The sequence below is a fragment of the Nilaparvata lugens genome, chromosome X, assembly GCF_014356525.2.
Source record: "Nilaparvata lugens isolate BPH chromosome X, ASM1435652v1, whole genome shotgun sequence".
Classification (NCBI taxonomy): Eukaryota; Metazoa; Arthropoda; class Insecta; order Hemiptera; family Delphacidae; genus Nilaparvata; species Nilaparvata lugens.
Genome location: NC_052518.1, coordinates 11,556,509 through 11,583,229, shown reverse-complemented (window position 1 = coordinate 11,583,229; position 26,721 = coordinate 11,556,509). Strand labels below are relative to the sequence as shown.

At 32.0% G+C, this 26,721-nt stretch overlaps 2 protein-coding genes across 2 annotated transcripts in view; both read right to left on the bottom strand.

The window, feature by feature from the left end:
- The window catches only part of LOC111044890 (nuclear factor 1 X-type), a 300,946-nt gene extending 298,569 nt beyond the window's left edge, over window positions 1–2,377 (bottom strand). Inside the window, exon 1 of the mRNA XM_022330149.2 lies at window positions 2,099–2,377. The gene's annotated coding sequence lies outside the window, so the exon portion shown is untranslated. The remainder of the gene's footprint in view (window positions 1–2,098) is intronic.
- A 24,104-nt stretch (window positions 2,378–26,481) lies between these two features.
- The window catches only part of LOC111044889 (cilia- and flagella-associated protein 251), a 74,110-nt gene continuing 73,870 nt past the window's right edge, over window positions 26,482–26,721 (bottom strand). The window contains exon 13 of the mRNA XM_039441446.1: window positions 26,482–26,498. Coding sequence (XP_039297380.1) covers window positions 26,482–26,498 — 17 coding nt within the window. The remainder of the gene's footprint in view (window positions 26,499–26,721) is intronic.

The window sequence follows — 26,721 nt, the reverse complement described above, 5'->3', positions numbered from 1 at the left end:
CACAATAATTTATCTTCATGTTCGGATAAATACGATCATCAAAGTAGCATCTCAATTTGAAAACATTTATTTTTCAAAATTTACAAATAGTACTGTAACATGTGAATAGGTTCCTACATAATAAAATTGACCTCGAGTTTAATATTGTAATAGGCTATAAGATGACAAGTGCAGAGGTAGTCCAAATAAGCTTTCATTGATAGAGTTGTTATAGAAATATGAAACTTTGTTCCACATTATGTTATTTTTTATGATAATTGAAGCTCTTTAGAATATTTCCACGGGGTAACTACTGTAATGTGATGTTATTACTAGAAAAATAATACTATATATCTCTTATTATGAAACTAACAATTATTATAATAGGTACGTTTCTTGATTGATAGCCAGTAATAATATAGGCTATAATGTAATAAACATCTTATTACCTAGTTGATATAATCCAACGACTATTCAGGCATTTATTCTTCTTAATTGAATAAGAATATTGGATAAATTCCTAGTTATTAAAATCATTCTTTCAAGCGCAAGCTTCTGTAACAATACTGATGCTCAACAATCATAATACTACTTTACCTACATCTGTCGACTACTCTGTAGGCCTACTTATTTCTACGGTGATTAATATTACACTATGACAAGCGAATAGCGAGATAATGGAATTTCTATGCAAGTAATTAATAAAATGAGATAGAAATAGCAAAACTTTATTCAGAAATAACATTTTTGGGTTTGGGATACGATTCGTTGTAATTCTGTACATCAACTTGACAAACTCGAAACTATACTCCCTATATTTACATATGTCTTTATAGGCGTTTTGAAGTTTATCTTCAGTATGAATGAAATTTCAAGTAAATTACTTTCACAGCACCAATTTTCACATTGTAAGGCGAAGGAACTGAACTGACCAACCTTCCAATTAATGGCAATCTAGTTTCGGAATAAGCATTACTAGCCAAGTTATTTGAATTGTAAGTGCAGCAATGCATTTAGAACAAGATCACGATAATTTTGAAGGTCTATTCATGCACCCATCCATCATACTACTCACTTATTGGGATCACCTCCGCATTTACTGTCTTTTTGATAGCGTACATGGCAAGTCGGTGAGGTTATGTTTTGGCGAGCAACCGATGCTGGCGAAAGGCCAACAGCGATTACAGGTAAGATCACCATTCCCTACAATGAATTCACATTAGATTCGGCACGTGTAAATTGTAACGGCATGTTACTTTATTAATTAATATGTAAACGAAAATCATCTGGCCAACTAGGCTACCACTGCAGGAGAGCAGACGACTTTTTAAATTAACATTCAGTGGAGAAAGAGCAACCTAGCGGCGACATCAGGACTCATTGCCAAAATAAGAATATGGATTATCTAGAAGCAAGTGGAGTTTTACCGCCACATTCAAAAACCTTCAGAATTGTTCCGTTTGAATTCAAATATATGAACACAACCATGTGACAAGCCTGACCTACAACTCCAAACAAAGTTTTATAGATACCTGAAAAATAGAACTATCGACGAGAAAACAAAACATAATTTTAGGAAGTGAAAATACCTATACTGGTACTAGTATATTGTGGCCTAGCAAATAGACATTACCATTAGCTTCAGTACCATTAATCAGTTTTATTTTTGTCCATTATCATCAACGGTAGAAAGGGTAAAGTTCGTCTAAAGAGAATGCAAATCGTAGAATGTAGTCTATCAATGAGCAGGTTGTGGTATGTTCATTAAATTAATATTATGCATCGAGAGTCAAGGTCGAGGCTGATTGAATGATGAGATGAATGTCCAGCATCTTTCAAGTCTAAATAAAACATCCACGACCTTGAAAACGTATCACTGCGATGACACATTTCACAGATAAATCATTATCAGTCATAATAGTACCCATTTTTCAGACTGATATAGACTACAGGGACTAGATGAGGTTATTCAAACACTTGCCCCGAAAGTTTGAGAAAAAGATTATTTTGTATTAAAGGTGATAGTTATATCACTTTTAGTACAGGTATCTTAGATATAATTATAGTGAAGGTAAGTCGGCTTAATTCGTATATTATATATGAAAAAATGATACTATACCAGTGTGCGCCTATGTTGACTGTTGTTTAGTTTTGAACACGTGCTTTTCCGCTTCAATGTGAGATCACTCTAAAATTCCATTCAAATCACATTCAGAACACAACACTCGGCCAATAATTTCTTCACCTTGCAATAATCCTTGTGTAGGCCTACTCTTCAATGCACGCGTGTTATAACGAAATGCCGCACACAGATTCACTAGATCGCGTTCATCTCCGGGCGGAGAGACTGTATAGTTTACTCGACTCTGGCCGGCGGCAGAGCCACGAATGAAACATTTTCTGAACGAGCAGTGTCGTCAGATGGGAGTTGAGTGGAGGAGCGCTGCAGTCAGCTGACTTGTGCTCGCTAATCTCTCCATTTACTTGTCGCAAGGCCACCCATCTCAATGGTCAAGACCTTCTCACTGGATAATAGTGTACACAGAGCCAAACTTCACCCAACTTTCTAGTTGCACTTAATCACAACAATTGCATATTGGATTGCATTCAAATTAAATTCATTATCTTTCCCCTCCCCACCACAGTCGCCACTCGCGACATTCTGCAAGACGTGTAGTCTACAATCACAATTTTTATTCGCTATACTCAGTGATAACATCGCAAGTTGACAAAACTTCCTTCTGCGTAGGCTTGAAAAGCATCGACCTGTACAAAGTTCACGGTCGACCACATTTCTCATCAACTTATACAAAAGTTGTAGCCCACATCTACAACAGCATCATCTTAAAATACACAACTTATTATGCAGATCCAGTATGGAGAGATTTTTTAGATTCATATTTGAACTGTCAGTATTGGCTAAATGGGAAGCATTGTTGGTATTTCTAAAAAATGCTGACAGTTTAAGAAAATTCAACTTACATAAAAGTTTCAGAATGTTTGAATACTAGAAAATCATCTGAACAAACTAAATTTAGTCTACCTACTTGACCTACAGTATATTTTGAGCGTCTATTGTACAAATAGCAATGATCGTAAACGACAGATACACAAATATTATTCCCCGTTCAATAGTAACTCACCTAATATTTTTCAAATGCAGTCGAACAATATTTGTTTGCATTGAATTTCTCCACAACATTGAATTTCTTTGATCGATCATAACTTCTCTGTTAATGAACGAAATTAGTCGTATCAGAGCTCATTTTGTGCAGTATTACTAGCACTATCGTCTATATATATGTGCCATACGCTAATAATAATAATAATAAGCACTATCGAATTCCTCTACACAACGAATTTTTACATGTCGGAAATTGAATGCAAGTTACTGGAAATAGAATTTCTAGAACTTATTGTTTCGACGACCAGGCAGGTAAACGACTGGACTTTCCCATCCTTGCTTTTGTCACACAACATTTCAATTCTTAGAACTGACGATGATGATGATGACTGTGGCGAATTTGAAGAGAAAAATCCGTCAGATCAAGAAGTTCTTCAAGCTTTCAAAATAATCAGGCGAGGTTTGCAACAAAAAAATAGTGTACCAGACAACATTAATTTTCGACTGTTTGAATAAATGTGAGTCGTTATTCAAATGCAAGTTTCAACCGTAAACTACTCACTTTTTCAAGTAAAACATTCTTTCATTTATTGTACGAAATACTAAAATCATAATATAATTATGACATTGAAGGAAAAACTGGGCTGAGTCTGTACTATTTCTTTCCAAAAATTTTGATAAAAAGTTAATGTTGTCCAAAAGTTGAGGTTATGATATCACACACTGCTTCGTCACTTGATTTTCGGTCCAGGAATAATGATTTGAAGATTTTGAATTTTGAAGGTTCAAAAATAAATTTAAAAAATAGAAAAGTTTAGTTATTATATCATTTATAGTGAAGTTATTGATGTTGTGTTCAATCCAATAGTAGTGTGAAAAGTAGGTAGTAAAATAAATTTTGTGAATGAAGTTGAAAAATATTGTTACTGAGTATGTACTCAAACTCTACTTAGTACAAATCAAGATTTCTGGAAATTAATTTGGTGAGTGTACTTACTTATTACATTCTAAAAATATTCAAAAAAATCATGTCTTTTATTTTAAACAGAATGAATTCTCAAATTTCCATTTAATATTGGCCTAATAGGTATCCTACCTACGTTCGCGATGCTATTTCATGTACCATATTCATTTAATTACCGCTGTAATATTATAGGATGGCTAGGACAACCTATGCGCTAAGCACCTCCCGATAGTCTACTAAACATACAAAATTTGAAATATGAATAGAGCATAAAAAACAGTCTCGTGGTTGCAAATACGTCCATTAAATTTAACCGAGATTAAATGACAGTTGAATGTCATTGCAACCAATAAAAGAAGCGGTAGACGTCTTTAATCAACATCGTTTAATTTACGGTATTTTATGGATGTTATTAATGCATTTTTTGTTTTGTCCGGGTGAGTGAAAAAATTAACATGAAACGGGAATAAAAGGGAAGTATCATAAAATAACATCAAATGTGGGCTATCATTGATTAAAGTCGGTGTTATTGTATCCGATATGAATGTAAAATGAACTTTGTGGTTTGATATTCTAATGAGTATCATGCGTTTGTAAGAGAAATACAGAAATACTGGAAATCAATGTAAAAAGTTTTTTCACATTCATCTTGATTAGAAAAGTTTACATTTGGTAGGCTTGTACAAGGGTACAGCAGCAAAGACCCTCTGAGAAGTTATTACGGAGTTTTACTCAGAGTTATATCTTTGTACTTCTCAGAGAGAACACTGTACTTTGTACAGTTTACAGAGAGTTTACCCAGCCCATCACGTAGCCTAATATTATTGTTAAACAGTATTTTAAAATAAATATGTTACAGGTTCATCTAGGACCTTGAGAGTGCATGGTCTACTGATTTTCCCAATGGAATTTCCCACTTTTGAAAAGTAACATTGATAGTCCGCGGATCAAAAAAAGAAATTTCAACTTTTTTAAATTTTCAAAGTTCTAATTCCAAGTCTCGTAGACTAGCATCCGTATCTATCAACGGCTTTTAAAGCCGTTAAACACTTATTGAGTGTTAAAAACTTTAACAAGCTAAAGATCTTGTGTTAAGTCAAGCACTTTTTTGGTCGTCTTATAGAAATTAATATGAGGAACTGATATAATATTATAACAACTGCTGTTTTAAAGAGTTTCATTGTTTCTAGGCTAGGTTTTTGAGTTTCGATCATAAAATTAATGCAGCCCTTAGTAGGGACTTGATAGCAGGATCCCTACTTACCTGTAAGAAGCCAGAGATTGATTACTCCTATGATGCCGGTATTGGATTCTACTGGTAACAGTTACCATACCTAGTACAAATAGCCTACTATAGTGAGGTCCACGTTATAATAGCAGTGTGTGATTTGCAATGGTGTTGCTATCCTTGTCTATCATTCAACAAAGCAGATGTCGCTATCTCCTTCACCCTTTGCGATGTTGTCACATAGTTCATCAACAATGTAGAAATTCAACTAATTGACAAATTGTTTAATTTACAATCATGAAAATTTAATATTACATCTTCAGAAAAAATATTCTCTTGAAAATAAAATATGATACTATTTTCAACAATAATGAACAGTTAAATTGATCAGATATACCAGTATGAGCTGTTTGGGTGGCAAGGCTGAGATCTGGCAACCCTTTTCTCCTATCTTCCTACACTGCCATTATAACGTGGACCTCACTATAGTACAAATCAGAAACAACAATGAAATTAAGTGCGCGGCTGCTTCTCCCTCTTTTTCACTTTTTATGTTACTGATCAATTATATTCCAAAGTGAAGAATAACACTTACTATTGAAATTAGTCATGTATAGTCATGACTACCAACACTTGGAAATTCAATCTATAAGCATTATTTATACAGAAGTAACCCATGGTTTGTAGCGCAGGTGAGTCATTTTTATTTTTCCTTGTATCTAGCGAATTCAACTAAGTACGTAGGCCTAATGATTTTGAATCAATTTGCAGATGATTAGCTATCATATTCATGTTCATTTTCAACTCAATCTGTAATATTTAATTAACAAATATTGGTATGAATAATCATTATTGCTATGTTCCATGTTGATTTCAATTTAAATCAGTTCTGTACAAATTGTTTTTTCTAATGGCACTAACAGAACGGTCAGGTCGATATATGTTGATTTCAGCTCCCTAGCTTTCTTCGATATCTATACCTATTATAAATCTAATATTGTAGCATATTCATGATATATTATATATACATTTATATGATAAATCAATGACTCCAAATGTTTTTATCATAGCACAGCTGTTTAGTGGATGATCTTCAACGAGACTTACTCGTTCTTATATAAGTAAGATAGTAAAATAATAATTACTATCCTGATGCTCTACAACAATATTTTAATCTTTGAATTCAGTTATTAATGATTTAATAAATAAGTAATTATAATCTTCATATTCAATGTTGATTTACATTTAAATCAGTGAGTCTTCAATGAGCCTTCATTCTTGGATTGGGCATTGCTCACTTAGACTGTGAAGGAGTGAATACCCCTTTAATGTCAAACTTTAACCTATTAATTAAAGCTAGAATTGAACTGTTCATCAACCAAAGTGTTAGATTGCAGTCAAATTACAATAAAAAAATTCTTGGATGAAGATCTCAACCTTAAATGAAATTTATGTATTAAAAATTAATCATTAATATTACTATAATCATGGTCTTTAATATTAATTTGAATTTCAATCAATTATCCTCAAACCCTTCCTTCTAGGATGAAGTATTAATTATGATTTCTGAAGAATTTATCTGCAGAGACTTCTTCCCTAGATTCAGTGGAGCAATTTTGAGCGTGTTTGAGCGTTAGGGACTCCAGCTGACAGAGATGAGAGACAAGGAAGCATGGAAGCAACACTGTGTGAGCTTTTAGTAACAGAATTGTATGCGTTTTGCCTCGCCGAGCCACACCCGACCCAACCAGTAGGCGAAAATAGGTGAGCTATTTCTGTCAGCATCCAACGTCGAGAAAGCTCGCTTGGTCCAGGAAGCATCTCTACAAACAGTTGGAGTTATTCTAATCGTAGTTAAGATTTTTGTCTCGTTCTTGGAAGGCGTAGGAGAAAAACTTATTTCACAAAGTAGAGTCTCGATATACTATACCCCGTTATAGTACATTCCCCGTTATAGTACATTCTCCGTTGTAGTATAATTCTCCGTTGTGGTACATTTTCCGTTGTAGTAAATCTCCGTTAAAGTACATTCTCCGTTATTGTACATTCTCCGTTAAAGTACATTCTCCGTTATAGTACATTCTTTCTGCAGTCCCTTGAAACGTCTATAGTGAGGTCCACGTTATAATTCAGTGGAAAAAGATAGGAGAAAAACGTTACCGATCCTCTGTCTTGTCAATGCCTTCTATAGACGGTAGCTGATACAGGTTTATGAATGTACGGTTATATTAAATGTTCATTCTCGTTTAAAATAATCAATTATATTTTATTTAGCAGAAATTATATTTTTCATTATGAATCTTCAAAATTAAGATAAAATATTTAGTCAATTATTAATTCTACATTGTTAAAGGACGATCTGGCAACAGAGCAAAGCTAGAAAGAGATGGCGCTATCCGCTTTGTTGAATGATAGACAAGGATAGCTATACCATTGCTAATCAAAAACTGCCATTATAACGTGGACCTCACTATAATATAAAGCTCAATGCCAAGAGCCCGTTAATAGTACATTTTTGCCGTTTCAGGAAGAAATCAGTAACCCCTTAATAATACGGTACTATTAATCACGGAGTGATCCGTGGTCTAGTGGATAGAGTGCTTGCGTAGCAGCATAGAGATCCCGGGTTCAAACCCTCTCAATACCAAAAGTTCTTTAACCAGATCACTCCCGTGTTATCGGATGGGCACGTTAAATTGTCGGTCCCGGCTGAAGTATGACAGCCGTAAGGCCCATTGACGGCTTAAATTATATATTCAGGCGGTGGGACCTTCCCGCAAGGGACTCCCCACCAACAAAAGCCATACGAATTTACTTTTAGTACGGTACTGTGTACAGAACCCCTTATATAGTACACAAAACCCCTACGTTATTCATTTCCCAGGAATTTAATCCTGTCATTATACCGTGCATTTTGATTTGCCGGACTCCTATCTCATTGTACTTATAGTACATATTTTCCACATTCAATCTCGATATAGTACATCCCGATCTAGTATTATCCTCGTATTAGTAGCTAATATAATATATTAGCTACTAATACATTATTAATATATTATATTAGCTACTAATACGAGTATATACTAGTATTATACTATCCTCGTATTAGTAGCCTACATATTTTGAGCGGTCCTTTGAGGTGTACTATGTTGAAGTACCATTGTAGATGATATCATATAGTAGTAGTAGAATCATATTGTTCCTGACACAGAAGAAAACTATGTTACAGATCATACTATAGAGTTGAAATTTCCAGTCTTCGTTCTATGGACCCCCGGCTGGATCATCCGAAAATGGGATCAGCAGGCTCGTCTCGCTCGCCTGCATTTTTCATTTGAGCTTTCTTCCTTCCATCAAAAAGTCAAAAGAGACTTTCAGGCTCTATTCAATCACCAGTTCTCTTTGAATTATTTAGTGCAGGGTTGCGAAAATCTTTACTTTCATCAGAATTAATTCAGCCATTTCTCGATTAGTGACTTGGTTAGGATATTATGAGAATAAATTATTATAAAATAATTATTTGAGTTATTTGAAATTTTAAACAGAAACGATATGGAGAACTTGACAAACATCCATATCTAACCCTGTCAAGTATGCATTTTTTTGAGAAATGTTTTGAAAACTCAATAAATAACTTGAGAAAAGAAACCTTTAAATAACGCTGGGGAACACTCAACTTTGAAAACGCTGTAAAAGCGTCTATATTGGGCGTATCTTTGACGAAATTTTGAAGCTCTCTCAGGACAAAATTCTAGACTCTAGCTGAACTTCTGTACCAAGTTCGAACATTTTCTCTCAATTGATTCTTTAAAAAATGTGAGAAAACGCAAAAAAAGCTAGGGAACGCAAGGAAACACAGAAAAACCGCCCATCTTGGGCGTATCTTTGGCGTAATTCTGAACTTCTGTACCAAATCTGAAAATAATCTGTCAATTGGTTCTTGAGAAAGCGTAGAAAACGCAGGAAAAAGCTCGTAAACCGCGGAGCTTGGGCGTTATTTCAAGATCCTCCCAATACTATATTTTTATACACCAGCTGAACCTGTGTACCTTATCAAATTTGAACATTTTCTCTCAATCAGTTCATGCAAAATGTGAGAAAACGCAGAAAAAACTGAAGGGACTGCATGAAAAACGCAGTAAAACCGCCCATCTTGGGCGTAATTCTTAATTCCTCTCAAGACAAAATTTCTAGACCCTTCCTGAACTCCTGTACAAAATTTGAATATGATCTGTCAATTACTTCTTGAGAAGGCTTAGAAAACGCAGCAAAAACGCTCAAAAACCGCCGATCTTGGGTGGAGCTTGGGCCTCTGAACTTAACTTCCAATACAACATTTTTATACCTCAGCTGAGCCTGGGTACCAAGTTTTGAACATTTTTTGCTAATTAGTTCGTGAAAAAGCTGAGAAAACGCAAAAAAGTGCTGGAAAAACGCAGATTCTGGGCGTATCTTTGGATTTTTTTTTTCAAATCCATTCTTAGTGCGCCACTTGATGGCCAACTGAACATACATGCCAAATTTGAACGTATTTGGTCCAGCAGATTTTTAATTCTGTTGATTATGAATGAATGAGTGAGTGAGTGAATGAATCAGTGCTATTTCGCTTTTAGAAGATAGACTAGCAGGTAACCTGTGCTTTGCACAAGAGAAATTATTTTGTTTTAAAATGCAATCTGTTTATGTCCAGGAATCATGAAAACTAGAATAATTATTTATTATTTTGACAAAATTACGTGGATAATCTTCATCAGAGTTGAAAATTTCCAGCAAAAAAAGAAGAATTTGATTGGTCTGGAACCCGCAACCTTTCATTCATGATCGCTCAAGGCGCGTGCTACCAATTACGCCACGGATTCACTTGGAAAAAGCTCTGCTTGGTTGGGCTTTTATTTTTCCGAAAGAATTGAATCATAAATTGCATAAATTTGTCTTAATTTTTAAATTAGAATAAATTGGTTAATAACAATGAAAACCCGCTTATATCCATCCTCGATAAATCCGGAATCCTTATGTAAATTTGCGAGTTAAATAGTTCAGTAATTCATGAATTTTAATGCGATAATCATATGTTCACTATCTCGAACATGTATGAGCCAACTCCTTTTTTTATAATATCATAGACAGATGATACAGTTCCATGAAGAAATAGAATCATATTGCTCCTGACGCAGATGAAAACAATGCTGCATATGATAATGATACTATAGAGTATAGAGGAATAAAATTGTTGATAGGAGAAGAGCATATAGATGAAATACAATCATATTCTCTTTAGACAGAAGAAAACTATGTTACAGTAGGTGATAGGTACCAGAGAAAAATAGAATATAACACATATCGTTGAAATTAATTGTATTTCATTTTCATTTATTGTTATTATTCATATCTGTATTTGTTTTTGATGATACATTGACAGGAAAGATATCAGAATTGTATATTTCTCTCTGCGGAGTTGGTGATGTGTTGATGCTCCCAACTGTTACTATTATAATATTATTGTTTTGCTTTGTATATTATTTATTCCCATTTGCATGATATATAGTGAGAATTTTTCAATTCATGTTCGCTTGTTTTCAATTATTTAAACTTATTAATGGTATTTGTTGCTAAAACATTAATAGTAACTAATACATTATCATTATACAATGTGTGATTTGATAGTATTACAATGTAATTTTCTACCGAATAATTGGGCCAAACTATTGCAGTTTTGAATTTTAATTTTCTGAATTTCCAATCGATTTAATGATTTTATAGTAATTGAAAAGGTTACAATAATCAATAGGTATAAATCATAAATTAAATCTTAAATGTATATTTTTCAAGTATTCTTTCTTATCTGCAATTTGCTATTATATTTTCTTTACATTCTTTTGTATCATAATAATTATATAGCATAGTAATAATAGCCGTACAGAATGATTATGCTGAGATATTTTAAGAAGTGTAGCTTAATTATCAAGTGGTATGTGCTATAATTGAGTATTTTATTGTAAATCGTATAATATTTTTGTTACAATGCAGAATGAATCATAATATATAGTATATTATAGGCAAAATAAATATAATATAGAATATAAAATATAAATATAATATAAATTTATATTTCCCTGAATTGTATTCTTAAATATCTCTTCAAATAAATGTCTCTTCTAATTAAAGTTTTGAATCCTTATAAATTTATTTCATCAAATATCTGTAGGAAGTTAATGGAAAGAGTAGCTTTGGTAAACCGTTTCTGACAATGGGAATAAGCTTATGCCCTCAACTAAGCCATTCTATGAGAATAAGTCAAAAATCAATATATTATTTTTATTAATTATTAAATGAAGCAAAATTATGTTTTGTTTCAGATGAGCACTCATCACAAGGATTGTTCTGAATAACTTGTTCTGAATATGAAGTATGCTGGAGAAGCAAAATATTTCTTTCAGCTATTCTAATGTTTGTAAGTTTGAATATTGCATGAATACATGTAGACTAGCCTACTCAAAAACTCGATGCCTATAATATACTGTATATTATGATTCATTCTGCATTGTAACAAAAATATTATACGATTTACAATAAAATACTTAATTATAAGCACATACCACTTGATAATTAAAAGCTATACTTCTTAAAATATTTCAGCATAATCATCCTTGTATGGCTATTACTATGCTATATTATTATGATACAAAAGAATGTGAAGAAAATATAATAGCAAATGGCAGATAAGAAAGAATACTTGAAAATTATACATTTAAGATCTAATTCATGATTTATACCTATTGATTATTGTAACCTTTTCAATTACTATACTTACTTACTTACTCCTCAGCTCTACAGGTCTTTGCAACCCTTGGCCTCCCTCACATAGCCTCTCCATCTGTCACGATCCTCGGCCTGCCCCCTCCAGTTACGAACTCCAAGCGTTCTAAGATCTCGTTCCACATCATCCGTCCATCTATTTCTCGGTCGACCTTTTCTTCTTCTGTTATATATCCTGTCCTTCCATATACATTTCACTACTCTTTCATCTCCCATTCTCACCATATGTCCCATCCATCTTATTCTGCCAGCTTTAATAAACCGCACAATGTCTTCATTGTTTAAGAACTGCTCTATTTCCAAATTTTTTCTTCCTCTCCAAAGACCATTCTCAAAAACAGGACCCATGATTCTTCTCACTACCTTCCTTTCAAAACTCTCAATCTTTGCACATCTCCAGCTGTAAGCACCCATGTTTCCGATCCGTAACTCACCACAGGCCTCACCAATGCTTTGTATAATTGTAATTTCGTAGCTCTAGATATCAATCGAGATTTGAACAACTTGATATTAGCATAGTATGCCCTGTTTCCCGCCATGATCCTGTTGTTAATCTCTGCTGAGACTTTCCCACTACTTGTCACAAGTGTTCCCAGATAGACAAATTCTTCTACCTGTTGAAATGTGTAGGGTCCAATTTTCATGTCTCTAGCAACTCTCCTACCTAGGCCTACTGCTGGTGACACTCTCAGATACTTTGTCTTGGCCTCATTTATCTCCAATCCCATTGGTTCACTATTGATTGCCAGTGATGTGAAGGCTTCTCTCAAGGCTGGTACTGCTCTAGCTACTATGACCAGATCGTCAGCATATCCACAAACTTGCCACAGTCTATTTACTATGGTGCTTCCATGCGTGATACCTTTTACTGCTTCATGGAGAGCCAAATTAAACAATAATGCAGACAACGCATCTCCTTGCCTTACACCGTACTTTACAGGGAAACGCCTTCCAACAGTCTTGCCTATTCTTACTCTGGAGAAGGTCTCATTTAGGGTAGCAGCCACTAGCCTTATTAATTTTGAAGGTAAGTTATTCTTATCCAGTGCTTCAAGTAGCTTTCTCCTGTATAAACTGTCGAACGCTCTCTTGTAGTCTACAAACAGCATGTGGAGACTTATATCGTGCTCTATACACTTTTCCATTGCCTGTCTCAATGTGAAGATCTGGTCCACTGTGCTCCTGCCTTTTCTAAATCCTCCTTGGTAGTCACCAAGCACTGCCTCTGCAAAAGGAGTGAGCCGTTGAAGTAGGATATTTGTGAAGGCTTTATAAGCAATGCTAAGCAAAGAGATTCCTCTATAATTTTCACAAATCATTTTATCCCCTTTTTAAAGATTGGGCAGATCATGCTTGTCTTCCAATCATCGGGCATTTTCTCCTCTCTCCATACCATCAAAATTAATTCATACAGCTCCTTTTTCAATCTATCTCCTCCACTCTTATCATCTCACTGAGAATGCCATCCTCACCAGGAGCTTTATTGTTCTTTAGAGCTGCTATTGCTCTCTCTAGTTCTTGAATGGTAGGTTCTGCAGTTTCTTCATCTTCCCTGTCAACATTGTGTGGCATTTCAAAACGACGGCTTGGCTGTCCATCTTCTCTCTCATTCAACACCTCCTCGAAATGCTCGGTCCACCTATTCAAGACCATCTCATTACTAACCACATGCCCATTTTTGTCTTTACAGCCGTTCAACCTTGCCTGGAACCCTTTTCTGAACCAGTTCACTTCTTTGTACAATTTTTTTACTCTGGTTGGTTTCACTCAATGTTTGTAGGTGTAGAATCTTTTGCTTGATTGCTTCTCTCTTTTTCGACCTTATTTCAATTACTATAAAATCATTAAATCAATTGGAAATTCAGAAAATTAATGTTCAAAATTGCAATAGTTTGGCCCAATTATTTGGTAGTAAAATTACATTGTAATACTATTATATCACACATTGTATAATGATAATGTATTAATTGAATAGACTTAGAACGTTGTCAAAAATCCACTTTAATTAAATAAAAATTAATATTTTACAGGAGCATGCTTTCGTGTGTGCTCACACATCATCAGCTGTAAGTTACAGTAAAGTTACAGGAAGTAGAAAGATTCCAACCTAACAAAAACAAAAGCAAGAGCTACTTGATCATTCTGACTAATTATCATTCCTATTTTTAATTTATGATTTTAATTTTAATTCTAATTTATATTCTTAATTCTAACAAAATTACTAGAAATTATAAGATTTCGGCCTACTTTTTATGAAAAACTTTTTACTTATTATAAAACTAACAAAAAGTTGATGTATAAAAAACATTATACATACATTAAAAGATAATGTATTAGTTACTATTAATGTTTTAGCAACATATACCATTAATAAGTTTAAAACAAATAGCACACATGTTATACACGGCTTATGAGATCATATACTTTCTGTAATATTTGACATGTTATTCAATAGTTTAGAAAATATGAAAATTGCATGAGCTCATGGAATAACAATTTTAATCAATCGATGTTTAAAAATATCCAATCAATTCAGTTTTGCACATGCTGTAGGCAGAACTTCTTTCTAAAAACAAAACTACCTATCTACTCGTCCTTATATGTTCATGGAATGGCTTGGTTTCCTGGCAACCTGAAAGTAGAATTACGAGGTTTGTATTCAATCAAGTTTCCTCTCAAAGAGAGCAATAAATAATCATAAACTGAATATATTAATATGTTGTTCGTCTAAGTACCAGATGTAGCTACGGTAAACACGTTGCTGTATTCCATGTAGAAGCTTATTAGATATTCATACAGACAAGTTCATATTTACATTACAAGAATTTTCTAAGCCTTCAAGATGCATGTAAAAAGTCTTATAAAAGAACAATTTTCATATTTAATCTCAAATCAAGCAAAAATGATCCACATTTATTTTTAATTCTGTCATACCTGCCGATTTCAATGAAATACTTTAGAATTCAGAATGTTCCAAAATGGAGGCGGATAAAAATACGTAGAGCAATTTAATTCTTATTTAGTTAAACTGCTAGAAATATTGGAACCAGAATTTTTCAAAACGAAATTTGAACCCTTGTATGCATATTTACTTTTAACTAATTGATACGGTAAATATAAATATAACTAAATATGTAAGCACTCTACACAGATTAAAAAAATAATAATTAAGAAATCTCAACTTAAATTGTTGGGAATATGTTAATGACTGTGGGCGTTATTTTACAATATTTTTTTAATAAAACAATTTAGATGAGAAAAGTTCACAACTTAAAATTTAAATTCATTTATTGCATGAAAGAAATACACAATTGAATATACATCACAAATAGTACGATTTCGAATAAATCATCATGCACACTAATATGTTGTAGTCAATGACACTAGATAAAAATATATATTGTACAATGTAAAATATAATAATCCTTATGAATATCAATCAATCAAAATTTTTATTTGTTATCGAACATATTTCTTACAAATAGAGTTGCTATCCAGGTAATCCTTATGAATATAATAATCCTAAACAATACTTAATTTTGATGAGAAAAAAAATTATCATGCAGAAGGCTGTGTGTGTGGAGAGGAATTATATTTATAATTCATAAGTTATTCTGTATCCGAGTGAATTCAATGCATATTGAATAAAATAACTTGCAATTGACATCTTCACTTACTTTTGGGAAAACTTGGAGAAATTTTGGAACTAGTGTTTTACACTACTATCAATCTCAGGTGTATTTCAATTATTTCATTTGAAAATTGAGAATCCAGTTTCGGTTGTTACAACATTATCAATTTCTTAGCACTCTCAACATCAATTCAATTTCGAAAAACATATTATGATAGAACAATAATAATTCAGAGCAAGTTCTACCCTTCTACCCATCATTTGATTCCATCTAATTTCCAAACATTTAAGGATTCAATGTATGTTTTATATCGAATAATTTTACCTGTATTTGTACTCAGTGCACAGTACCTGCTAAGTTTGTATAAACAGACACACACTGATGAAGTTGAAAATATAAATTTTCCACTTGAATTTCCACAATTTGATAACTATATTTAAATATTTGAAAACTATCTCTTATATATCAATTTCCACAATTAAAAATTAAAAAGAGGAAATTGTGGAAATTCAAGTGGAAAATTTATACTGCGTGAGAGCTTATTGTACTTCTTGAGCGTTTCGCAATGAAAATGAGAATGCACAGAATAATTCATTTCGGAAGTTAACTCGCTTTCAACAGACTGATAAAAACAATTTTATGACCAAAGAGCAACAAAAACTGTATAATTAAGTTTGTAGCGAGAATATTGATGTTGTGGAACTTTTCCATAATTGAAGAGACTTGGAATTTTGTCAAAAATCCACTTTATTTAAATAAAAATTTACATTTTACAGGAGCATGCATGCTTTCGTGTGTGCTCAGCTGATGATGTGTGAGCCACAAGGAAGCATTTTCCTGTAAAATGTTAATTTTTATTCAAATAAAGTGGATTTTTGACAACATTACAAGTCTCTTCAAAAAGCTGTATGCTTTATACTGTCATGAAAATCAGCGTCAAAATGCTCATGTAGGTCTACAATTTGAATAAAATAAGTTATTATTCGTATTGTTCCTTCTCTCACCAATAGCTGAAGACTGTATTTTTGCTAATGATTGTGCCTAGAAGAGACTTAACTACAAGTTCAACTTGGACTAGCCTTCAAGATGCAAGAAATATTAAAATGTATGAATCTGTGTGACTAATAAATTCATTGAAATGAATTGAACTGTATAATCGAAGATACTATAACTTATTCAATAATTTTCTTATTTTTGCCTCTTTTTTATGCTTATAATTTCTGATGTGGAATGTTTTGATGTGCAAATCCACTTCTAGACTTCCAGGTCTGTCTAGACCTAGCACAAAATAAAAATTAATCAATCAATCAAAATACCGTATTTTTATTTACTGTGGAATATTACACGACAAAAATAATTGTCAGGTTACTGTACTATGGTATAATTCTGCTGATGAGTCAATATTTTTCAAACCTGACTAATCGATCCGAACATTATTCCATTCATATGGAAGAATATCATATCAAAAGTCATTAATAAATCATAAAAAATCTTTCTAAAAAATTCAACTCTTCAACATTACAGTTGATGTGTTGTGTGTGTGATGTTGTGGTACTTCTCCATAATGAAGCCACTAAACCAGCTTCTGTTTATATAATTTTATAAAATAATGAGAGTAATACAAAATTTCAATTTGTGTTTCTCAAGTAGAGTCAATATTCTCCTATGTTAATGGGGATATGTTTTACCTCAGGATATTCTCAAACCTATTTCTCTTGAAACCATAATGATTATTGATTTAATATTCAAGTTCATTTATTCAGTTTTTCATATTATGAGAGTATGACCTTTTCCATATGAAATTGTATGATGAAATTATTAAATGAACTTAAATGTAATAGTATATTTCGCACCTTGGGCCGAAAATGAGACTTTTCTGGCTCGAAATCGGTTTTCAAGTCCGAGGCCGTAGGCCGAGGACTAGAAAAGATTGAGAGCCAGAAACACATTTTTGCCCATGGTGAGAACGTTATTTTTCGCCACACAGAAAAATAAATAATATAAATATGAGAATAATTAAATTGTTTATTAGGCACTTCCGAAAGCAAAGGAAGGTCATAGCTCTAGCAAATCTGAGGTAATCTGAATATCAGGAAATTGTCCAAGTATTTTTATTTTTTATTCTGATTTGTCTAAATAACCTAAAAGATTATGTTCAATTATGTAAGAGGTTGAGTTTATACTTTTTATTCTTCCAATTGACAATAAGATGATTTTATTATAAATGTTTTGATTCTTGAATAATAAACACAAATAATGAAAAATTTTTTGATCAGCTGTTTTAGCACTGAAATTTGGCCAATCTGAATGTCAACGTCAACAATGCTTGTTGTCGTTGACTTCGGAAGTTTAGGTTAGAAGTTCTATCCTACTCTGAAAATCGAATTCGAATAGTTTCTAATATATAAATCTATTCATCCAAATAAAATGATATTATCTTATTGCAGAATACTTATTCAACTCTAGAAGCATAAACTGATTCCGTTTCATAAACCATTTTGTAAACACGTTCACATCAAATCAGAATCAGCTGACTTCAAGGTTATTTTACAGCCCTAGGGCCGTAAAACTTTTACCGGCCTGGTCAGAAAACAGTCATTTTCGGCCTCCATATGACGCACGAAAACCAGCTCATTACATCCAAGTGGGGTGAAAAAAAATATTTATTACTGTATTATGCTAGGTTTTGAAAATACCAATGTTGCAAATGCAACAATAATACAACAGTGAAGAATATCACTAATGAATTGTCTATTATAACATATTAGTATGATGCAATGAATATTATTGGAGATGAATTCTAATTTCTCTGGGGTTTTTTGTGTATTAGAGCAATGCCTACTTTTAACAAGAGGATAGGTAATTCTGGGCGATGAGAATGGATCGAAGATTTTTTTTTGTTATTTCTATTAAAACTAGTCACTAGGACAAACCATTAATTTTATTATGTTATTTCTTTATAATTTTCATTGCTAAAGTCTTCCAGTGAAGCCTACAGTTCCAATCTATAATTTCACTACTTCAAATTATTTCACTACACTTTTATTCAATATACTTTTTACACTCCACTAGCATTACACCAACTCGAAGGGCTTTGTTCTCTTAAACCTCCTAGTGAGTTCAGTTTTGTCTAGTAGGGATCAAAGATGAATTGAAAAATGCTGTGAAATCTATATTAAAGATAAGAAGATGGGAGTCAATGCTGCAACCAAAGCATTGGAAATGCCAAGTGCATTTAAAACGAAACAAATCTCAAACTTCCAGTAAATAATTTATGGGGAAATGTTCGTTGATAGGTGTTGAGAATGAAAAAACTGATGTACACATAAAAAACTGCAATCACGAGGGTTCACTCCAGCAAGAAACTCTGTACGTCATGTGGCATATTATCTGCACTCAACACAGCTTGGGGGAAATCAGCAAATGTTGTCAATGGAGTGAATAAAGCTCGTGTATACCAGACTATGCTTTTTGGCAGAACTCACCGGCCCCAGGCCTCCAGAGACATCTTTGCTTCTATGGGCAATAAATGATGGAAAATGTGGCAGAGTCTGGTAGTTGCAATCCGGGAACTCCAAGAGAAAACCAACTTTTTCCTTCACCTTCTCATGAATCTACTAAAGTTAAGTTTGTAGCGTGAATGTTGATGTTGTGGAACTTTTCCATAATTGAATAGACTTAAAACGTTGTCAAAAATCCACTTTAATTAAATAAAATTTAATATTTTACAGGAGCATGCTTTCGTGTGTGCTCACACATCATCAGCTGTAAGTTACAGTACAGTTGGGAAGTAGAAAGATTCCAACCTAACAAAAAGAAAGCATGCTCCTGTAAAATGTTAATTTTTATTTAATTAAAGTGGATTTTTGACAACGTTTCAAGTCTTTTCAATTATGGAAAAGTGCCACAACATCAACATTCACGCTACAAGCTTAACTTTAGTAGATTCATGAGAAGGTGAAGGAAAAAGTTGATTTTCTCTTGGAGTTCCAGGATTGCAACTACCAGACTCTGCCACATTTTCCATCATTTATTGTTTAAAGTCTATTCAATTAATCTACTAAAGAATGCCACCTAGAAGTGCCACCTCATCCAGGATATTAACATAATACATACTGTGCCTAGTGTTGGTGGACTTGAGCCGCTAAAAAGGAAGATTCAATTTCCATCAACAGTATTAAGCTCTCTACAAAATATTACTGCACAAAAAAATTATAATATTTTAGTTTAATATTAATACTTATAGTTTATTCATGTACAGGGCTATTTTGTTTTGTACCACTATGAGTCTTGTTAGACTCAGTGGAAATTGTCATATTGTATAAATAAATAAATAAATAAATAAAAAAGAGAAAAAATGAGGAAGAGAAGAAGAAGAAAGGTCAACAGGCAAAGAATAGTGTAGAGGAGGCAGAGCAGTTGGAGGGGGGGGGGAATGCTGATAAGAAGCAAGTGAAAGAAAATATAATGCGGAAAATTAAGGAGCTATCACATCTTCAGATCTGAGGATATCGATAGTGATATTTGTAATACAGTGATGGCGGTAGTGACTGGGATGAAAATCGATGTACAGTATATGGTGCAAAAAGGCTTACAACAAAGATAAAGAAAGTAAATACTGGATAAAGTGTGTAACATATGCTCTCTCTCTCTCTGGACGCATGAAACGTGCTCTAGATTTAAACACAAATGTGACTATTGTGGAACAAGAATAGCATACAAATCTTCAGATTCTAACTTTCCAATATATAATACACAAGGTTTTTCATTTCTTTATTATTTTATAACCTTGATTATTAAGTTAATTGGAGTATAATAAATGTTTAAAATATTTCTTTTTTCTTTTAACCCTTTAAGTGACGAAAGACTGGGGCATATAAATTAATGTATTCTAATGATGAAATATGTTTATTATGCCTCACTTTTTACAATGATACCATCATCCTAGAAATTTCTTGCATTTTCATGGATATTTAGGGTGGGAAATTATTATCCCATTGAAGCTGATAGAATGGTGCATTTCATCACAATTCATTGGGATAATTATTTCCCACTTATAAAAAATTGAATAAGAATTCATTATTCATCTGAAATGAATGACCTGAATTGATTTTAATTGTATTTTAATAAAAGCATAGATATAAGTAGGCTACTGAATAAATAAATACTCATCTTGAAAAAAAAAACATTTTATTAGCTAATATAATATTACAAGTGGTACTTTTATTAGAATGCCGAATGAAATGAAAAAAATGAATTCTCTTTATTTACACATTTATTTACGTACAACTTACTTTACTACAACTCTATTATGAAGAATGGAATGGCTTGAAACATAATTTGCACAAAGCCACATTGCACGTAGTGCAAATCATGTTGCTCCTTTTCCTTTGTGGAGCAATGGGCACACCTTCTATAAGTTGGATTTTTTTCTGTAAGGTGATTGCCAACATTTGATAACCTGAAGGTATTTTCAATTGTTAGTCGTCCTAAAGGATTGTTCCTTTTTCTTGCTCTCCCATCCATAGGAGCAAATCCTCTTCTCTTCCTAGTACAATGATCACCAATAAGTTGATTCACAAGAATTCCATATTTCCATGATTTAGTACTTCATACTTATCTAGGTCCATCTATCCTCGAATGGTGAATTTGTTGGTCCATCTATCCAAAGGGGTATTGGAATAGATGGACGCAGCTCATCAAAAAATGAAAAAGTAATGAATTCAAAGTTAAATAATTCAAGAGATGAAGAGATGCATAAATCTCTTTTGGTTAGCTAATAATTTGTTGTTTGATTTAAATCAAGTCATGAATATTACAGAATTTTGAAAAAAGTGAATTTGAAAAACATTTATTAATTTATTTATTTATTCGTGGACAGAATCACAAATCATAAAAATATGATTAGGAAGGAACAACAGGCTTGGCCTAAATCTATTCCATTCCCAACTATTCCTAACATGGTTCAACTATTCCGAACTTACCTCAATTACGTTCCTGTTGTGCTGTTCAATACCTGTATACTGGATTTTTTTTAATAGAGAATCATTTTTTTACCAGAAAATTGCAAAGTTTTTTGCAGAAAATTGCAAGTATAATCTAATGATAGCCTATACTTTCAATTACTCACGAATGTTTCAATAAATCTTGAGATTGAAAGTGTAACAACATGAAAGCAAATCTATCATAAATAGGAAAATGTATTTTGATGAGTTCAATTATTATGAGAATAAATACTTTAGAATGCAAATATTGATAATATTATTCAATATTATTGATAATTTTTAAAAAATCAACATAAATGAATTTAAAATTCGGTGGGGGGGAACAGTTTTGGTTTTGGGCTGTGTCTGTTAATCCTCCACCAAATTATTTTTAATAATAATTTTGTATCATTGAATCAATAAAATTATAATTTGAATACCGTCGAACTGTGTAAATATTATAATACAAGGGTATATTTATTTAATTTTGGAAAAATGAAAACTACTCAAATAAATATAATAGGATTCAAATAATAATGCAAGCAAGTGTAATGAAATAGGTTATGAGGTTACTAATAACTTGATGAGATGAATAATTTTTTTGAGATCAAGTTAATGTAAATACTTACTACTTACTTATATTACTTATTATAGCGTGGTTCCTTCTTTTAGAATTTATGCCTGTTATTTATTAGTTGGTCATCAATGTTTTGTTTCAAATTGCTTTGCCAAGTATTATGTACCTATAAATTTGTCTAATATTTATTGTTTATTTTATTTTTTCTTTGCCTTTATATTTTTGAATAACTTATTGGTTAATATAATGTTATCATGAAGTTAGTTGAGTATGACATCGTTACAATAATTGTAACGTTCGTAACGTTCGTTACTATTGTTCAAAAATTATAGTAAAGAAGAGAATCTAGTAAAATGTAGAGAAATGGTAAGTTGCATTCATTCAAATACCGGTAAATATTGTTTCTGGACATGATAATATTACCGGTACGACAGATGCACACATGAAATTATTTTATTGTATGAATCCATATTCCTACATCACTAAAATTTTAATTAAAATCAATAAAAATAATAATAACACTAAAAATGATAGGCTATTTCATCAGTGTGATAGAACAACTGTATTTTTCTTTTTCGTGACGTTTCACTGGTTCCAAAGTAGCTTTTCCAACTCGAGTATTATATTATACACAGGTGACAGTGCTCATGTTTGCTCATTACATAAAGTACATGAAAGGATGAAGAATTTACATATTGTATAAATAATTTACATATTGTTTGTATAATTTACATATTGTATTGTTACATTATGTATCTTATGCAAGATACATAAAATCAAATCAGCCCTTCCAACTCACCACAAAAAATTAATAAATAAAATTAAGTGGTTATCAACATTTTTACGCTCTTTTTTATGTTATTTTTTGTTTTTATTCTATTTTTAATATATTTAGTTCTTTATTCACTGTCTGTGTATCTTTCAAAACTAACGAAACAGAATTCACAATAGAACATGTGTTCATTATGGACTACTTTCTTGGTAATCTTCCATTTTTTCATCCTACTCATTGAAGTCGTATAGACTAGCAAGCCTATCAAATAAAAATTTTATTCACAATTCAAACATTTAAAGGTAATTAGGCCAAATTTACATAAGATTTTGAAACTATATAAGTTACAGTAATTGTAACTTAACAATTATTATTAAGTAATATGTAAGTTGACAGTTAATAGGTCAATATGTCACTGTGTGTGTATAGTTAGTTCTATTTTTTAATGGCAGTATTTGATTAAAATTGGTGCTGTGCTATCCTTGTCTATCATTGGACAAAGCTGATAGCGCCATCCGTTTCTAGCTACGAACGTTTCTAGATCGTTCTTTAACAAATTCAAATTCATTTTATTGATCCAAAAACAATACACATACAATAAATGACGAAATAACAATGTACTATAATATTGTGAAGTTGAGCAAATAACTATGGTAAAAAATAATATATTTTAATCACATAACAGACACACAAAAGTAACGTACTTAAGTTAAAAAATATAATTGATCAACAAAATAATAATTAATCTCTATTTTAAAAATGTATTATTCAATAATTGGAAAATATATTTTCTTGACGAATGAAATATTAATGATTATTTTAAACAAGAATGAACAGTTAATATTACATCAGCTATGATTTTTCTAAAATTATCCTTGATTTTTGTTGTTGGTTATCCATCTTGTTTTCACTATTATTATTACTATTAAATTTTGTAAAACTTCAAAGTGAAAAAAACCACACTCACATTCATTGCACAAAATGTGCAATACCAGCACGATACGGACGTCGCCACATCAAAGAATGTGAGTGTGTTTTTTCACTTTAAAGTTTTACAAAATTTAATAGTAATTATCCTTGATTTTTGATTACCGTAGGCTATGCATGGTGGTTTGTGAGTCATTTGGCAACTCAGCTCTGAATAAAACTTCACTCTCAATCTGAACATTCTGTGTTGAAAAATGAAATGGTGTAAAAGTTTGTGTAGAATTTGCAATAGGCCTACAAATAATTTACAATAAGTTAAGAAGTGGAAAGCATATAATTACTGTGTATTAATAGAGCAGCTAGAATTCTCTAAAGGTGCAATTATAGTCAATGTTGTCAAACTATAATATTACATAAATTATAGTATTAGAAACATTTTGAACATTTCCATAACAATTGAATTTATTAGACTGCTGGAATTATTGTTACTGTATAGGATTTTTTAGTAATATGGCAATGTTTTATACTATCATACTCATATAGGCTACTCGGTTCACCAGGATCAGCTATAAGCTTTACAAGTTTCTATATTTCATTAAATATAGCTAGAATTAACTTTAAAAGCTAAGAAATTTTCAGCTAGTGGCTAGAGCTGATTTTTATCCACCAAATGAAATACGCTATTTCAATAGTATTATGAAAATGCACTGTCACTTGATATTATAGAAATGCACTGTTTTTCAGTAGGTATCTTTAAAATACATTGATCGTTAATATTATCAAAATTTGGGAATGAAATAGTAAGGGATAAACCTTTCTTCTCCTCCAATCATTCTATGAGTATGTGTTCACGTTATTGATTGATAAAGAAGAAAAATATTTTTCGCTATTTACTATTTTGATAGTGACATGTTTTCATGAAAACATATAAGCTAATGAATGTGATTTTGCAATTAACCTTCATAACAGAAATCAACTGATTCAACAAAATCTATATCACGGAGTAAACAAAATACTAATATTCATTTGAATTCATAGATAAACAGAACTCGGAATGTAGTCGTTCAAGAATTGAATCAAAGTTTTTCTATCGACAGTACCATGATGAATAGTTGAATAGTTTTCCACAGTAAACAATCATTAGAATGTAATTTCTGTGTCAATTCAGCACATGAATGGTGTTTGATTCCCATTGACAAGCAACAATCATAATGAAGAAAGATATTGGTTAGTTGATGAATTGAACAGAAAATTGCAGAGGTTTTCAAATGGGGTAGGTACTTACACCAGAATACATCATAAGTGGGGAGTGAGAAAAGGATCTTAATAAAGCTTCTTCTTCACAATATATCCAATTGAATTCATTCCTTCTGCATTCAAAACATCCACCAGGTTCATAGCTTATGTTGCAATAATCATCCCAATTGCCATGGATTGATATTATATTGGATGGATATCCGATTGATTGGTAGCATCCAATGGAAGAATCGAAATTGTGTGAGCTCTAGTGGTGGAGTGAGTTGTTTGCAACTTTTATATTCACAAGACTACCAGGCATTCCATTTTATTTGATTTATGCACTTCTTATTTGGATAAAACCGTCTTCAATGTGTTTTCCAAATCAATGATTTGGAAGTTTCAAATTCTGTATATTGAGAAGAGACTGGATTAAATTACTGGATTGTGAGAATTGTTTTGCACAGAATACACATTGATAAGGATTCTCATTTGTATGAATGCGAATATGATCATTAAAAGTCCTGGAAACTGACAATTTTTTGGCACAGATTGTACATTGATAAGGTTTCTAATTTGTATGAATGTAAATATGACTATTCATTTCACTAGTTCTTCTGATTTTTTTTGTACAGAAAAAACATTGATAAGGCTTCTCATTTGTATAGATGCGAATATGCTGTGAACTCTTTCCACTGTCGGTCTTTGTTTAGAGTGGGTTTTGAACTCCCTCACTCTATACGGTATTTTGCCCGGCGCCAATCAATTACTATGAATTGATAGAATAATTACTTTACTATAATTTCACTCACTGTGTGGATACTTATATTTCACTCACTGAACTAATAATAGTATTGAAGAAAAAGATAAAGATAGATAGATCAGGGTCGTGTGTAAGGGAATGTATAAAGTGAAAGGCAAAACAAAGGTTAATTATGAATTTATTAGTAAACTTTAAATTTAAGAGAATTTATAAAATTGATTTAAGTATAGTAATGATTCAAAATATACAAGATTATGGAGTTTTCTAAAGTACTACAGTTCAAGTTTAATTTTATACAACAAAATTTAACAAACAGTTCTTATTACTTTTATCAGGTCCCTTGAAAAATAAGTAATTAAATCAAAATATTGAACAACTCTAGTTAAAAATATGATTATAGTCAAAAATAAGAGAATTGATAAATTTTAAAGAATGAATATGATTAGGGGAGCCTTGTTTTAAAAAACTATCATTTGTGCTTAGAAGTGAATTTCAACTGTAAGCTTCAAAAAATTAATTAAGATTGTGTCTTTAGATATGAATTTAAAAAGAAGTAATAATTAAGTTTGCTCTTTACTATAATGCTATAAAATTTTATATACTTATTTGGGCTTTTTAGGGTGGGGTGGTGTGGATTTGAAATGAGAAAAATTGAAAATTCTAAATACAATCTTTACCTGGCTCAGTCAATTCCCTATAGGATAATTGAAGTCTGAAAC